Here is a 14,536-nt window from a genome sequence, read left to right as displayed (position 1 = left end):
TAAAAAGGTAGATTATTTATTCTATTTCTAAAGATTACTCCTGTAGTTTTCAAAAGATGGATCTTATGCAGCAAGCCAGCGACTGCAATGGTAGAGTTACTACCTAGCTGTTGTAGAGAATCCAAGTCTCAGTTTTCGTCTAGTTTTTTAACTATTGAATAACAAAGTTGAAGAATATTGTTATACAACAATGATAATAATTCCACCAAAAAAACATCAATCATACAAATTCAACTTCTGATTATCTGATAAATTATAATCATACAAACTAACTTACATTAAGCAACTTCTTCAAATAATTCAGAGGAAACATGTTCTTTAATCATAGGAAATTTATCAGGTAATGTGTACAATGGTCCATCACCAGCAACACCTTGAAATGCAAGACCAAGACTATATCCTAAAGCTCGAGCAACCGGAACTGCAACTGCGTTCCCAACTTGAATGTATCTATATGAAAATATACACGTATGTTAGTATAAGTTTATTTTAAATGAAACTACTTAATCAATATGTTTGAATTTTGCTTCCTTGTGAATATAATCATATGATTGCAAACAGAAATAACATTGTCGGTTACCTTTCTTTTACAGATCCACATAACTTATAAAAGTCGGGAAAACCTTGAAGTCTTGCATTTTCACGAATGGATAACACTCTATCTTGCTCTGGATGCAAAATTGCCTGATTATGAGGTTCAGGTCTCGTCACAACAGTTGGAACAGTTTCATCCCACCATAGTCGAGCAAATGGTCTAAAAATATACCAACACAAGCAATATCAGAGTTAATTATCTAACATTAATCAAAATTACTTTATTTATTTTATGTTAAAAACTTACTTTGACGAAGTTCCATTCACAAAACTCATTGCATAATCCGGTACCTAAAGTACATGTAACAAAAAAAATTCTAATCAATGCAGTTTATATGTCTGGAATACTAAGCTAGTAATAGTATCATTAATTTTCATGTGTTATCAAATTAAAAGATTTATTACCAATGGTTTTCCAGACGGCAAATATACACGTTCCACATTAGGATCCCATTCAACTTTATTGTCAGCACGTACACGAACACCTCGTAAATCTCTGAAGCATGCTCCCTGACAACATAGTATATATACAATAATTGTTAATCATCAAATACCTTTCTTTGTAGCAAATAAAATATAAAGGATCATCAAATACCTTTCTTATTGGAATCAGACACGCACGTTGATAATCATCGGTATTCATTTTATAAGAACGATGATCATGCAACAAGGATTTTGAAGATTTTTTTTCAGCTGAAATACCTAACATTTCTGCACATCACTTAAAAAAATCACAAATTGCTACTTTGGCAAGTAAACTCACGTGAAAAGTTGTGTGTGCAAGACTTATCATAATTTGGCAATTCAAAAAGAGCATCAAATAAATCATTTATATACTTGAACAAAATATTAGTATTACCGAAAGAATGTGGATAGTAATAAATATAATTACTTTATAGTTAGCATATATCAAATTCTTGACAATTCAATTTAAAGTTTAAACCACTCTAAAAGATAAGTTGTAAAGAATAAATGAACATCATTCTACATCGAAGACATATTAAAGCCTATAAAAGCATCTTACCGATTTCACTTAATCTAATGAACGTTTGAAACTCTGTCTGAGGAGGATTGACATATTGCATATCATCTCGAGTTTCATTATTTTCAATCTGAATACGTTGGTGACAAAATTATAAATTAATGCATATATTGGTACAAAAACAAAAACAAACAAAAAAATCAAAAAAGAAAACAACAAAAAGTATAAAATATACCGGAGGTAAGTCGGAAATAGCATCTTCCAATACAAGTATCTTTTGCAGCTTAACAGTATGCCCTTCGTTATAAGCAACTGTGTTTCCCTGCAAGCATTATAAACATCCTTCATACCAAATCTTCTGCTTCAAATGTACATGTAGCATTACTCCAATAAAAAAACTATTCAAGGCAATTCACAAATAAACTATACCTCAAACTCCGAAGGAATAACACCTCGTACCACGACATGATGAGTCGGAAATGGAAATTGAGGTAGCTTCTGCAAAATACAAAGAATTTCAATTTAACAAAAACAACATTTCAATAAAAATAACTTGAAAATGAAACATAATTGATCAACTAAATTAAAATTAAAATAAAAATTTAGATGAAATGTCAAACATCGGCTAATCACAAAACCAACCCAAGTTGATCCAAAATCAATCCAACAAGTTCAAAGTAATTAGGAAAAAAAATTGAAACCCATTACAAATAAATTTACTTTTCATCATTCTTAAGAAAATAAATAAATTCAATGAGATTAACTTCTACAACTCAACAAAGTCCAAATGTGAAGGTTTTAATTTTTATCTAATAAATATCTTATAATCGAACTATGATTCAGTTAAACAACAAAACACTCACCAACTTAGTAACCGATCAATATTTTAAACTACATATAAACCAAACTATGCATTCTCAACACAATTATCTTCATATGCGAATCTAAGCAAGCACTCACTATTCTTTATCAGAGAAAAATTTATAGGGTAGGGTCCATAAAATAATTAGAAATTATTTCAAAAAACCTAACCATATTGGAACAAAGATGTGAATTTAATATTTGAGTCGACGAATATATAGCACATAACCATATCGGAGAAGTTAAAAAGAAAATGAAAAGGTTATTAGTTATTAGTGATTGTATTTTGTTAATAAAAGAGAAAACTAATTTGGCAACAACATGAACATTATTTCAGCTCAAATAGGTGAAGGTCGGTTTGTGACACCAGCGAACAATAGATTTACCTCAGAAGGTGCGGCAGCCCATATGAATACACGTAGCCGAAACTGTGGAAGCCCATAAGCTCCTGCCGCCATAATTCCCATGCGACTCTGATAGTGCATTTGAACAAGACGCCCCAACGCATATCTTCCAAGATAACCGGCTGAAAACTTAACAAGGTCGACAACATTTTCCATCAATGCATATTTTGGCCGAAGATACCGAACAATATCCATGAATACAACTAGTTGTTGATTTTTTTCATCTTCTAAAGGATTCTGATCGTTCCTAAAGCGGTTGAAGCCGCTTATTCCTTGACAAGGAGGACCTCCGCATACCACATCCACAAGTCCCTGCATAAAAACAATCGTTCACAACTTTGAAAGAAAAAAGAATCATTGCTTAATTAAAATATGCAGCTATCATAATATATTGAAATCTACATCTTACAAAATCAGTAGAAACTTACCGGCAATGGTAAGATGTTCGATTCAAAGCCTCGAATCACGAAATCTCTTATTCTTTCCTTACAATTACTGTTGCATAAAGTTTATTTCAATTATCAAAACTTGAACAAACAAAAAGACACCACCATTTACCATAAATGGGAAATTTAAGAGGCAACTAATAGAAGCTACATCTAATAAAAATCCCAAGTTAATTTCATGTTTCAACTATGCAAAATACATATCAGAAAACAATGGAGACTACAAACCATTTCAAAAATTAAATATTACAAAATCAACCAAATATGAGCATTTACATTTACATCAAACTATTCTTCTAAGAATTTGCAAGAAAAAACTAAGAATATGTTTGGTTATGGAGCAGCAACAATTGATTTTGAACAACGTTTGTAAAAGTGAGTTAAATGTAGGGTTAAGTATGTTTAGATACATTCACATGAAAATGAGTTAAATAATAAATTTAAGGCAAAAACCAATTATATTCAAGAACATTCAGACATTTCAAATCAATTCTACACTTCCCAAACTTTATCTCTTCTTTTGAAACATCGTAGCTCACCTTAAACCTTCAATAGGTTCCCATGAATCTGCATTAGGACCATAGCCCTTCCAAGAAACCTAACATGCAATATAAAAAAATAAAATTGTTCAAGATAATTGTAACAAGGATAGAGGAGCAAAACAAATAAGGTATTTTAACCTATCAGGAAGAAATAAATAGAAAGTTCAGTTGAACAAAGCTTACCTTAAAGTATAGCCCAAGTTTGTTTTTGATTTTCTTTTTGGTTTTTGGAACACCATAACATACAGCAAGTACTTTGAAAACTTCAAAGATTTCTTCACCGGTGTTCTCTTCAATCTCAGCGCTATCATCTTCTTCCACTTCCTCATTAAAAAGTTTTGTAAATTCTTCATGTGGAACCATATTTGTTATTAAGGAGAAGTAGCAACATAGCTTCTCCCATTCCTTCAATAACAAAAGGAAATTTTCTGCGGTTTCATTTCGAACCTAAATTTAGAAAAAAAGAATGTTAGAATAGATAGAATTTAGCATTAAAAAATCATTATATGATTGTATTAATTAAAGAACAAATTAGAATCTCACAACCATTTCTACTACACATGCAGATTAGTATTGCAAGTTTGTTATTTTTAGAAAGTAGCTAGTATGGAGATCCATGAGAGTGTTTCTAAAATTTAATATTATTAAATTGAATAAATTTAAGGACTCAAAATTGTTTGCCTTTAAGAACGTAAAGATTATGAAAATTAAACTAATTAAAAAAAATTGTTAGTAAAAACTCAAAATTAAACCTTTTTTTTGACAGAACTCAAAATTAGACATATAACTAGCTTAAGACTCAAAATTGATTATTTACATGAAAATGGTCATAGATGAAATTAGCTATGATCAATAAAATAAATAGAAATAAAAACAAATGCATCCTTTGTCCAAAATCTTAACACAATTTATTTTCTAAATTAATGCAACATAAAGAGCAAGCTAAGACAATATTTGCATGAATGAATACAGTCTAAAAAAATGCAAAAATACAAAAACAGAATTAAAAACAATTACCTCAGTTTCAGGATGGTTTAGTTTAAGACTCTTACAAGCATCTTCATTAATGTCAACTGCCCATCTCTATTAAAAAACAGTAGATAACATTAAATCAAAACAAAGAAAAAATCATTAAGGATTTAATTAAATGTTTTCCTATGCAAGAAAAGTGAACTCACCGTAACAATATTCGACCCGGATAGAATTCCACCTTGACATAGACCAGTTGACATTGCTCCACAACCAGAATACAAATCTAGCAACTTCATTTCTGGTTGTTTATTTTCGACACTGTTTAAAGTGCTGGCAGGTTTCGAGTTCACCTCTGATTTACCATTTACTTCAATATCAGAAGAAATTGTTGAGGAAGTCTCACTACCAGTTTCCTTGTTTTCTGAGTTGCCAATTTTTGAAATAAAATATGAGAAAGAATTTAAAATTTGAGAAATAATCACATCTGCTAAAAGTCTAAAGATGAAATTTAACCTGATGGTAATTTAACAAATGTAGCGTATGGCAGAAGATAGAGAGTGTCACAGTAATAATCACATGGTGGAATTTTTTCCTTCTTTGCATCACAATCTACCTGAAATTAAATTAATAACAAAATCATGAAATACTATAACTAATTCTAAATAAATCCTCAAAGCAAAAAACTTAAATTGCATCACAGTTTTAAATAAGCTTAATTGAATATTTGGTCCCTTATATTTATTTTAAATTTTAAGTTGGTCTCTAACATTGCTAATGTCAACATAAGTTTATCCTTTCTGTTATATTGAGTTGATTTCGTCTAAAATTTCTACATGGCATCCTCCTAAACACTTTGAATCTTTTTTCTGCTAGCATACTATTAGAATTACTCCAATATTTAAGATACCTTTAGGATAACAAGAATTAACAATAATAACTATAATAGAAAACTGAAAGAAAACAATATAAAAAATCTGGTAACTTACCGTTAGTTGTAATCGAGCAATGTTTAATTTTTCAACAAGACAATCCAATGGATTGTCATCTTGGACTTCTGAAAAGAAAACTCGCTTTGGTTCGATAAGATGTCCAAGATGTTTAATGACCTACAACATATTATGTATGTATTCAAACTAAATCAATTACAGCTCAAGCATAATGGTAAGGTTTTCTGATTCGATTCAAGAAACCTCATATATATATAATGTCATAAGAGATATCTTACGGTGTCATTTGCTCTATAATACCATTGTGCCCTGAAGTGCAATTTCCCATTAATCGACTCGAACATCTCAATGATTTTACAGATATAATGTTCCCCTCCTTCCTCGCCCTAAATATTAAAAAATATATATATTAATCATATTTGGGATTAGCCAAGTTAAAAATATAATGTTTAGTAAACTAAATTCTCATCACAAGTAGACCATGATTCTAAAACAAAAGTCATATTTCCATAACAAACACTAAGAAATATTCAGCTTGATGATGAAGCATCAACAACAAAAAATGCTTGGCTTCGAGCCATAAGCACTAGACCATATTATTACTATGTGACATAATAGCTGATAATCATATTAGCAAAGTAGGCATCAACACTTCAGAAGTGGCAAAACAATCACAAACTGAAAATCTTTTCCTACAAATGAAACTCAATTGATAACATTTTGTATAAAATAGCATATCACAGAACCATGGCAACTTGCTCAAATTTTGCTATGCCATAGAGCTGCTATAGCCACTATTTAACAACATTGAATTCTAATATTCAAGGATATATTGGTCATTTTGTCAACCTCGCCTATTATTATCAAACAGAGTCTTGTATTGAGGAAGAGTGAATAAGTCTATAATCGGTAAGGGTGGGAATAGGTAAAGTCAGCCTACATGAGTCTACCGCCTAGCCTATTCAGGCCCAAGTCAAGCCAAACTATTTTTTAAATAAACCAGGCTAAGGCTATTTTTAGCAAAATAGGCCACACTACGAACAATAAAAAAGCCTTATAAGCCTAGTATGTCAGTATTTTAGTTCATTGGTCTATTAAAACAAAAATAATGATTTATTTGAATATGTTCGTACATAATAGATTAAACAAGCTAACATGAGACTTTCAAAAAACCATGCTCAGACCTAAAAATAAGACTATGATAGGCTACAAACCAAACATAAGCCTTTAATAACATAAATTTGAACATCTAAATTATTTAATTAATTATAATCTAACTATTTATCATAATGGAGCATGCTTGTACAGGTAAACCAAAAAAACATGTAGAAAATTTGTAGTTAAAAGCTTGAAATGGGTTTTTATTCATTTTGTAATCATACAAGTTGTAAGATCATGTATACAAACAATGACAAAACGATAAATGAACTCAAGGATAAAGACTGCAATCAATTGAACTCACTTGCACATGTGCATCGTCATAGAGATTGTAAATCGCACCCCCGTCAACATATGCCTGCGTGTAGTGATGTCGAGCTCGAATAATTTCCTCATTATCACTATAGTGCATAAAAACAAACATCAATCAACATACTCAACACCAAAAAAGCATTACAAGAACCCTACAAGCCAATAGATTAATTTTAAGACTCGATATTCAGCTTAAAGATCAATCAATCTAAGAGACACTAATATCGATGTCCATGTGCTAGGATGCCCATTTAAAGTTAGAACTTCATAATGTATGGAGTAACTTAATACAGGACATGGCACCGGAAAGATTGAAACCAAAGACCTTAAGAAGAGCAAATACCAAGGTCACAATCCTTCAACGCTAAGCCAACCAATGTGGGTTAAGCCAACAGGTTTTTGTTGATATTACAATAATTACAATAATTTTAAAGAATAATTCTCACAATTTACAACTTACCTATTTGACTTTGAACCATTGGATTTCTTCTTCTCCTAAATCATAAAATAAGATAGAATTAATAGAATTAATAGGTGACAATTGTCAAATATTATCGGATCAAAATTCAATAGATAAGTAAAAATTGACTTTGAAAAAGTGATATTTTCAATGAAATCAGAAGGGAGCATAAATCTACATTAACACAGATTTACAAAATAAAATCACATAACATTTTCACACATCATATTCAACTTTTCAACAATTCTGTAGAAATAAATTTACCTTCTCTTGATACCGTATTGGCCACCGCCGTTTAGCTTCCTCATCAGGAACCGGATCTCCAAGAAATTTGGAGTTAGAAACTTCAACATCACCACCACCGTTGCCGTCAACACCATCAACAGTCACTCGAACAGCTTCACTCGCTTGCTTCTTTTCCGCACCTGAAGAAGCAATATCCAGATCTGTCTTTCTTCGAGATTTCTTCTGCGACGAGGATGAGGATGACCTCGTCTGTTTTGTAGATTTGGTTTGAGTGTCACCGGAATTTGAATTGCAGGTTACAGCGTCACCGATGGCAGATGTGGAGGATGACCTAGTTTTGCGCTTACCTGCCATGGTGAAAAGAGATTGGGAAGAGAATTGAAAAATTAGGTTAGAGAGAGAGTGTGAGGGTTTTGGGAAATGGAAGAGAAAGGGAAAGTTATTTAGGCGCTGAAATTTTGAAGAGATTGGGGGGAGCGGGAAGGCGAAATTCAAGGGGTTTTTTTCCGTTAGAATTAATACGCGGGAAGGATTTGGGTTATGGGCTTGATGGGGCCGTTTTACGGTTGGACTTGTTTTGGTTTGGCCTTTTCTTGTGCTTCTCTGAATTTTGATAAATATTTTTTCCGTTTTAATTTATAAGTGAAAAAAAAAAGTATTTCACACTTATCAGAAAAAGTAAAATATAATAATTTTAAGTAAACAAAATTTTAAAAAATAAGTTTTATGGAAGATATAAAGATGATTTTTATTGGTTATTGATTATGGAAAAAATGAAAGAAATAGCAAATTAAATGTAATATGCATTTTATTTTATGATAATATGTAAAAATAAATATTGAAAATGATAAAATTTTATCTTTTTCCTTATAATTTAGACGCAAAAAATTGTTTTTTATTACTTATAAATTGAGACAAAAAGTATTTCGCTCAAATTTTAGAATTTGAAATAGAGTAATGTTAGGGACACACCCTCAAAGACACTTTCATTCATTAGTCCATGTCCAATATCTTGCCTGTTAACTGGTTAAACAATTCTAAATGGGTGATGCTTAATGCAGTGCTTCCGAGACAACATTTTATGAAGGTGTTTGGCTTTGTGTGGACATGAACGACAACACTCATTTGTCGTCGTCTTTTGCTCTTGCATTGGCGACTGAGAGAGGCATTCACAACGGTTTTGGCTGCAAACGGTGCTGCCAACAACGACTGAGCCACTGCCTTCCAACGTTTGAATTAGAAACATATGGAGAAATTGACATTTGATCGCTTGTAGAATCATGGTGAAGTACGTAGTAAGTGAGATTCATATGGGAAAGAGGTTCGTGGTAATTTTTGGAAGCTGTTGCAAAATCCAAGAAGATTAATTGTAAAAAAATCAATAAATTGTTTGTAAAAAAAATGAAATCTTCTCAAAGATTGAAAGCCATCAATTAGTTAGAGGTTGACAAAGTTGATGACATGTACCAATGAAGAAGTGTGTGGTAGTGGGATGGAAACCTTAAGATTATATCTTACAGGACCACTTGTGCCACGCAAGTCAACAGAGGACGCTACGATTCATGGTTATTTCGTACTCTTGAAAAATCAAGAGTAATTTGTGAATTTATGGGCAATAGGAAGAGATTTTGAGGTATGGTCTAATAACGCTGAAGAATTTTATCATGAGAGATTAATAGGTAAAAATTTAGACTACCATGGACATGATTTTCAATTTATACCATTTGGTTATGGTCGGAGAGGATATCCTGGAATACATTTGGACTAATTACGGTTAAACTGATTGTCGCTCAATTGGTACATTGCTTTTCTTGGGAACTTCCCTCGAATATGACTCCAAATGATTTGGACATGACCGAAAAATTTGGTCTCTCAATCCCAAGAGCCAAACATTTGCTTGCTGTGCCAACATGCCGTCTTTCGGAGGAAGCAACATGAGTACATGACCAGTCAAGTTTATTTTAGTTCAAGGATTGAACTAATATAAATCTATACTACTTAGGTGTTTGTCTTGTGTCTGTATTAAATCATTCAATAACGATATAGAAATACAAAAAATGATGTACAAAATGAAGATAACACGGTATGAACATCATATGATATGGTTATTTGAACCTCTTTACTTTTTTCTCTCTCAAAGAATACCATTATGTATTGAATTGGTAGATAGATTTTTTGGGGTCAAGGAAATAGAATACTTACAGCAGTAAAGTGAGTAAAGATCACTCTGCAAGCTGGACAAAAATTAGACATGACAAAACGTTTAGTACGTTTTCTTTTTGCTAATACTGTTTGTCATATATTCCATACATTGAGTTAAAAACTGTGATTTTTCTGACATTATGGTATATATAGGGTAATACGGCGATTTGTATACATTTTAAAAATAAAATGTAAAAAGGTAGATTATTTATTCTATTTCTAAAGACTACTCCTGCAGTTTTCAAAAGATGGATCTTATGCAGCAAGCCAGCAACTGCACCGGTAGAGTTACTACCTAGCTGTTGTAGAGTATCAGTCTCAGTTTTCGTCTAGCCTTCGACTTGGTATAAGATACAAGTCACATTAGTTCCAGTTCCAGCATCCACAAATACAGAAGAGGTCACACTACAACCTATTATTCATCAAGAACTTGAGGGTTTTCATGGTAACTCAAAATCATTAGCAATGCAGATTCACAATTTGGAGATCTGCCTCTTGTTATTTTCCATTTAGTCAATACTCCTAGAATTTAAAACAGTTGCAAAATCTGGTCCAAAACCCACCAGATGTTACCACAACCTGTTCAAGAGGGTCCTTAAAGTTAGCTTTCTCGCCCAATTCTTCAAATGAATCCACCAAATTTTGAAGCCTTGCCACAAATTCAATCAGCAGCGACGTAAATGTTGTTAGCGACAATGAACTAGCACTTTCGTAAGTTTTTGATTCTTCCTCTTTTGATTTGGCTTCAGCTTTGTAGTAAACATGAGCAGGCCAAGACATTTGTTTCATGTACATGTTTTCAGAACCATTGGAAGCAGGCACAGCATGGTTATTACTATCATTTGTAGTTTTTTCATCCCAATTATTTTGAACTTCAATTGATCTGAGATCAAGTACAGCTTCACTTAGAGACTTGTACTCTAGAAACTTTCTATCTTCATCCATGTTAAATAGGCCTTTAGGATGATCACCATTACTTTCATCTCTAGGACGGTTTCCAATCTCCCAGAGCTCTGAGTTTACAAGGAGGTAAGATTTTTTATCGATCTTTTGTTGTAATTCTTCCGCTGCCTCATGTACTTCGTATAACAAATCCCCCCTGTCGAGTTTCTCCATCTTCTTGACTTTGTTTCCAAGTTCGCGCAACACTTTCGCTCCTTCGGAACCTACCCTCTTAAGCTCGTTTGCAAAAACCTGTCTCTTATCAGCCGGGGCCTATATATCAAGAAAAAAGTTTAGTCTTTTCAAGATTTTTTAGGAATAAGATATTATAAAGTGGTCAAGTGTCAATGTTTTAATCTCAAAATAAGGATGTAGGTTAAGGCAGAAACAAACTTATAAGTCACAGGAATTATATTTTTGGTCCTTGTTTGTGACAAGCATTTTTAATGTAGTCCATGTACTTTATGGTAACTCCATGTCAATTTTGCACATATAAGTTTCAAATGCTCTGCACTGAGAACCAAAATAGTGTTGTAGAAAAGTTTGCAGTTAATTAGAAGTACCTGAATTTCAGAAAGTATGCATCCATGCATGGCCATGACCGTAAATGCACAATGTCTAAGAGCCCCACTAACTTTGACATAATTCTTCCATGGATATTTAAGCATTTTGTAGTGACCATGAGGTGGTTCCCACACAGCAAATCCTAGCTTCAATCACTAACACGTGGCAATGAGTCATTAAGTTGATAAATAAATATTCATGAAACAGACAGAAATTAGAGTACAATACCAATGCATCCTCGTTACTTGTTGATTCAACAGCTGACCTGTAGCCACTGTAAACTGGGTCATCAGCAGATGCTTGGTAAGTAAGGATTTTGGATGGTACCTTCTTGTATTCAACACAATTAAGATAGTGATTCACAACCCCTGAAAATAAATTCAACAAAGTTGTTCAATTCAACCGGAATAACGGTGAAGTGTGAACTGTAATTTTGTCAAACTCACCGTGATCAAATAACTGAAACGTAGATAGATAGTATTGGTTCATAATTCAACTATTTCAACCGTTCGATTTAGTTTTTAAAACATTGTTGGTAAGTAGTTAAAAAATGAGTCGTAGTACACGAGGCTCACATGAGTTGAAGCCTAGGGAGTATCAATATATACAGTCTTATCTCTGCAAACTGAGAGACTGATTTCAAATTTTGAAAATGTGACCTCGAGATCACAGAGGTCACACAAGGCATCAACCTTACCGTTGCGCCAACCCATACCCTCACATGGTAGCCTATAGTAACTACAAATTAAATATGATCACAAGATTATGCGGATCCTATTACAAAATACGTACCTTCCAAGGATGTAGCAACGCCGGTGAAGTTTTTTATCACAAGATTATGCAGATCCTCTCCAGCCCAAATAGGATATATGCAGATATTGATCCCCAAAGATACAGCAGCACCAAGTGCAATGAGCAAAAATCTACTTATAGATGTATCAAGAAATTCACCAGTATGATAACCAGATACTGTAATGTAGCAATAAGTGATTAAGAACACACGGAAACCATATTCATAAGGCTTCAAAGTTGGGTAGAGTTTTGCATAGGTAGCACAAAATCCAACAATGAAGGTACTGATAATAACTATAACTTCTTCCCATTCTCCAGCTAATGCTGATAACTCTCCCATTCCTACAGCTAGTCCTCCGGCTGATAACGTCCCTAATCCTCTGTTAAACCCTTTGCTCAGAGTAGCCCCTGCAAAATTTCATTGCATTTTTATCATAAAATAATTTGAAACATCAAACTCGTGACACAAACACAGACACCAGACATAGCTCTGGCACGAACACCAAACACACGCTGAAACTGACCATGTTGGCACCGACATTGGCACATGTCAAACACACCTTCGATCACATGTGTGTATGCTATTTCAAAGCTCAATTCACCTCAGAAAATGACTTACTCCCTCTTGTCTTATATAGCAAAGATTCGTTTTTTCAGGTTTATTGAATAACTGATGTATCCCGTCCATAATATGAACCACATACATTAATTATTCAATGAACATGGAAGATGAATTTTTGCTTATATATGAAACTAGAGGAAATACATGATGTTGAAGCAATGGATACATATGGGGAAGAAAACATCTACTAAAAAATAGTTTAAGGTCTATTAAATTTATTTCAAGTGGAATCGAAATATGACCCACTTAGTGAAATACTAATGAATTAATTTTCTAACTATCTCTATCTATCTATGTCCCCTGCCTCCATCAAACATGTTCATTCATTCATCAACATAATTCAAATCAAGTCAATAGAACTAATTTTTCAAATCAAATACTAATAAAATTACATGCATATAAATAAAATGAAAATATGTAGATTACCTATACTGAATTCAAAGACGACGACAACGGTTAGAATAGCCCAAACAGAATTACGGCTAATATCTTTGAAAGGTTCTTTAAGAAAAATCAAGAAAGATATAAGAGTCAAAGCAAGACCCATTTTAGCAGCAAAAATAATTTTCCTTGGATCAGAACGACCCATTTCCCATGCCTTGTTAGCAACAACCTTCACCTTCTTGGTAAATTTCATCATCTTAGATTCTTCTTGTTGTTGATGCAATCCAATACCTATCTGAGAATAACCATGAACATGATCAGTAGTATTCTTCATGGATAGAAGTTTCTCCTTCTTCTCAGCTAAACTGTAACGAAATGATCCTGATTTCGCCAACTTTGGAGCCATAATTGATTGCTTTGAAGATTGATCAATGGTATAGTTGTTAATTATATTGTGAAGAGAAGAGAACACTAGTAGTATATATGAAAATGATGTGAGAAGTGTGTAGAGAGGTGAAATTATTGAATGGATATTATACTAGGAATTATAGGAAAGAAAAGTGTGAGGAGGTTGAATGGTGATAGGTCATGAAATGATATGGCATTGTATCCGCAAAAACATAACATATGGTTCCTTTGTTTTCTGTATTACGGAACTAAAGTATATCAGATAGGGTTAAAACATGTGACATCACCATCGAAATAAAGACAACCATAGTCTGGTCTGGTCGACATCACTAGACACTAGTCTTTTATTTTTTATATACTAATTAAGATACTTTACTATTATTAGTATTAGTATTGCAATTATTTTTTATCATTTTTTTTCCTATATCCTATACGTCATTGATTTGGATCAAATTCACAATCAAATAGTTAAGAGACGGAATGCCTAGATCTTAAGATTAGGACATTTTATTTTTTTGATTTATAATGAGCTGAGAATCGAAGCTCGAACTTATATAAAGTCAAAACATTAAGGTTGTGATTATAATAACAAATATGTGATTTATTATGATGTAATTATAATATCTACTTTAATTTATTAATTAATATTTAATATTATTCATTTTAATGGATCATTCCCTTTAGAGAAAGGAATGATA

At 32.6% G+C, this 14,536-nt stretch overlaps 2 protein-coding genes across 2 annotated transcripts; both read right to left on the bottom strand.

Annotated features, from left to right (window-relative positions):
* Positions 1-132: 132 nt before the first annotated feature.
* Positions 133-8,502, bottom strand: LOC123914374 (DNA (cytosine-5)-methyltransferase CMT3-like). The gene is made up of 20 exons (XM_045965497.1): positions 7,943-8,502; positions 7,679-7,713; positions 7,211-7,307; positions 6,027-6,134; positions 5,788-5,907; positions 5,315-5,414; positions 5,008-5,222; positions 4,847-4,912; positions 4,013-4,276; positions 3,827-3,885; positions 3,270-3,336; positions 2,824-3,153; positions 2,006-2,074; positions 1,812-1,898; positions 1,619-1,706; positions 1,190-1,305; positions 1,000-1,104; positions 842-885; positions 581-754; positions 133-450 (listed from the first exon to the last, which is right to left on the bottom strand). Exons 1-20 carry the CDS (start codon positions 8,276-8,278, stop codon positions 279-281), a joined length of 2,652 nt encoding a protein of 883 aa, XP_045821453.1. The 5' UTR covers positions 8,279-8,502; the 3' UTR covers positions 133-278.
* A 1,667-nt stretch (positions 8,503-10,169) lies between these two features.
* Positions 10,170-14,075, bottom strand: LOC123916338 (aluminum-activated malate transporter 9-like). Its single transcript, XM_045967775.1, has 5 exons — positions 13,473-14,075; positions 12,425-12,832; positions 11,861-12,000; positions 11,632-11,778; positions 10,170-11,341 (listed from the first exon to the last, which is right to left on the bottom strand). The coding sequence occupies exons 1-5, from the start codon at positions 13,834-13,836 to the stop codon at positions 10,649-10,651; spliced, it is 1,752 nt and encodes a 583-aa protein (XP_045823731.1). The 5' UTR covers positions 13,837-14,075; the 3' UTR covers positions 10,170-10,648.
* Between the last annotated feature and the right edge of the window lie 461 nt (positions 14,076-14,536).

The sequence above is a fragment of the Trifolium pratense genome, linkage group LG3 (assembly GCF_020283565.1).
Source record: "Trifolium pratense cultivar HEN17-A07 linkage group LG3, ARS_RC_1.1, whole genome shotgun sequence".
Lineage (NCBI taxonomy): Eukaryota > Viridiplantae > Streptophyta > Magnoliopsida > Fabales > Fabaceae > Trifolium > Trifolium pratense.
This window is presented reverse-complemented; position numbering and strand designations above follow the sequence as displayed.

What these genes read in the sequence shown, in the direction of transcription:
- LOC123914374 (XM_045965497.1), bottom strand. Translation starts at nt 8,278, where the DNA reads ATGGCAGGTAAGCGCAAAACTAGGTCATCCTCCACATCTGCCATCGGT. An exon ending in CATTAGATTAAGTGAAATCG is followed by an intron (nt 1,306 to 1,618) that starts GTAAGATGCTTT and finishes AGTGATGTGCAG; the next exon opens with AAATGTTAGGTATTTCAGCT. An exon ending in GTCTGATTCCAATAAGAAAG is followed by an intron (nt 1,105 to 1,189) that starts GTATTTGATGAT and finishes CTATGTTGTCAG; the next exon opens with GGAGCATGCTTCAGAGATTT.
- LOC123916338 (XM_045967775.1), bottom strand. Translation starts at nt 13,836, where the DNA reads ATGGCTCCAAAGTTGGCGAAATCAGGATCATTTCGTTACAGTTTAGCT. An exon ending in CGTCTTTGAATTCAGTATAG is followed by an intron (nt 12,833 to 13,472) that starts GTAATCTACATA and finishes GAAATTTTGCAG; the next exon opens with GGGCTACTCTGAGCAAAGGG. An exon ending in GCATACTTTCTGAAATTCAG is followed by an intron (nt 11,342 to 11,631) that starts GTACTTCTAATT and finishes CTTGATATATAG; the next exon opens with GCCCCGGCTGATAAGAGACA.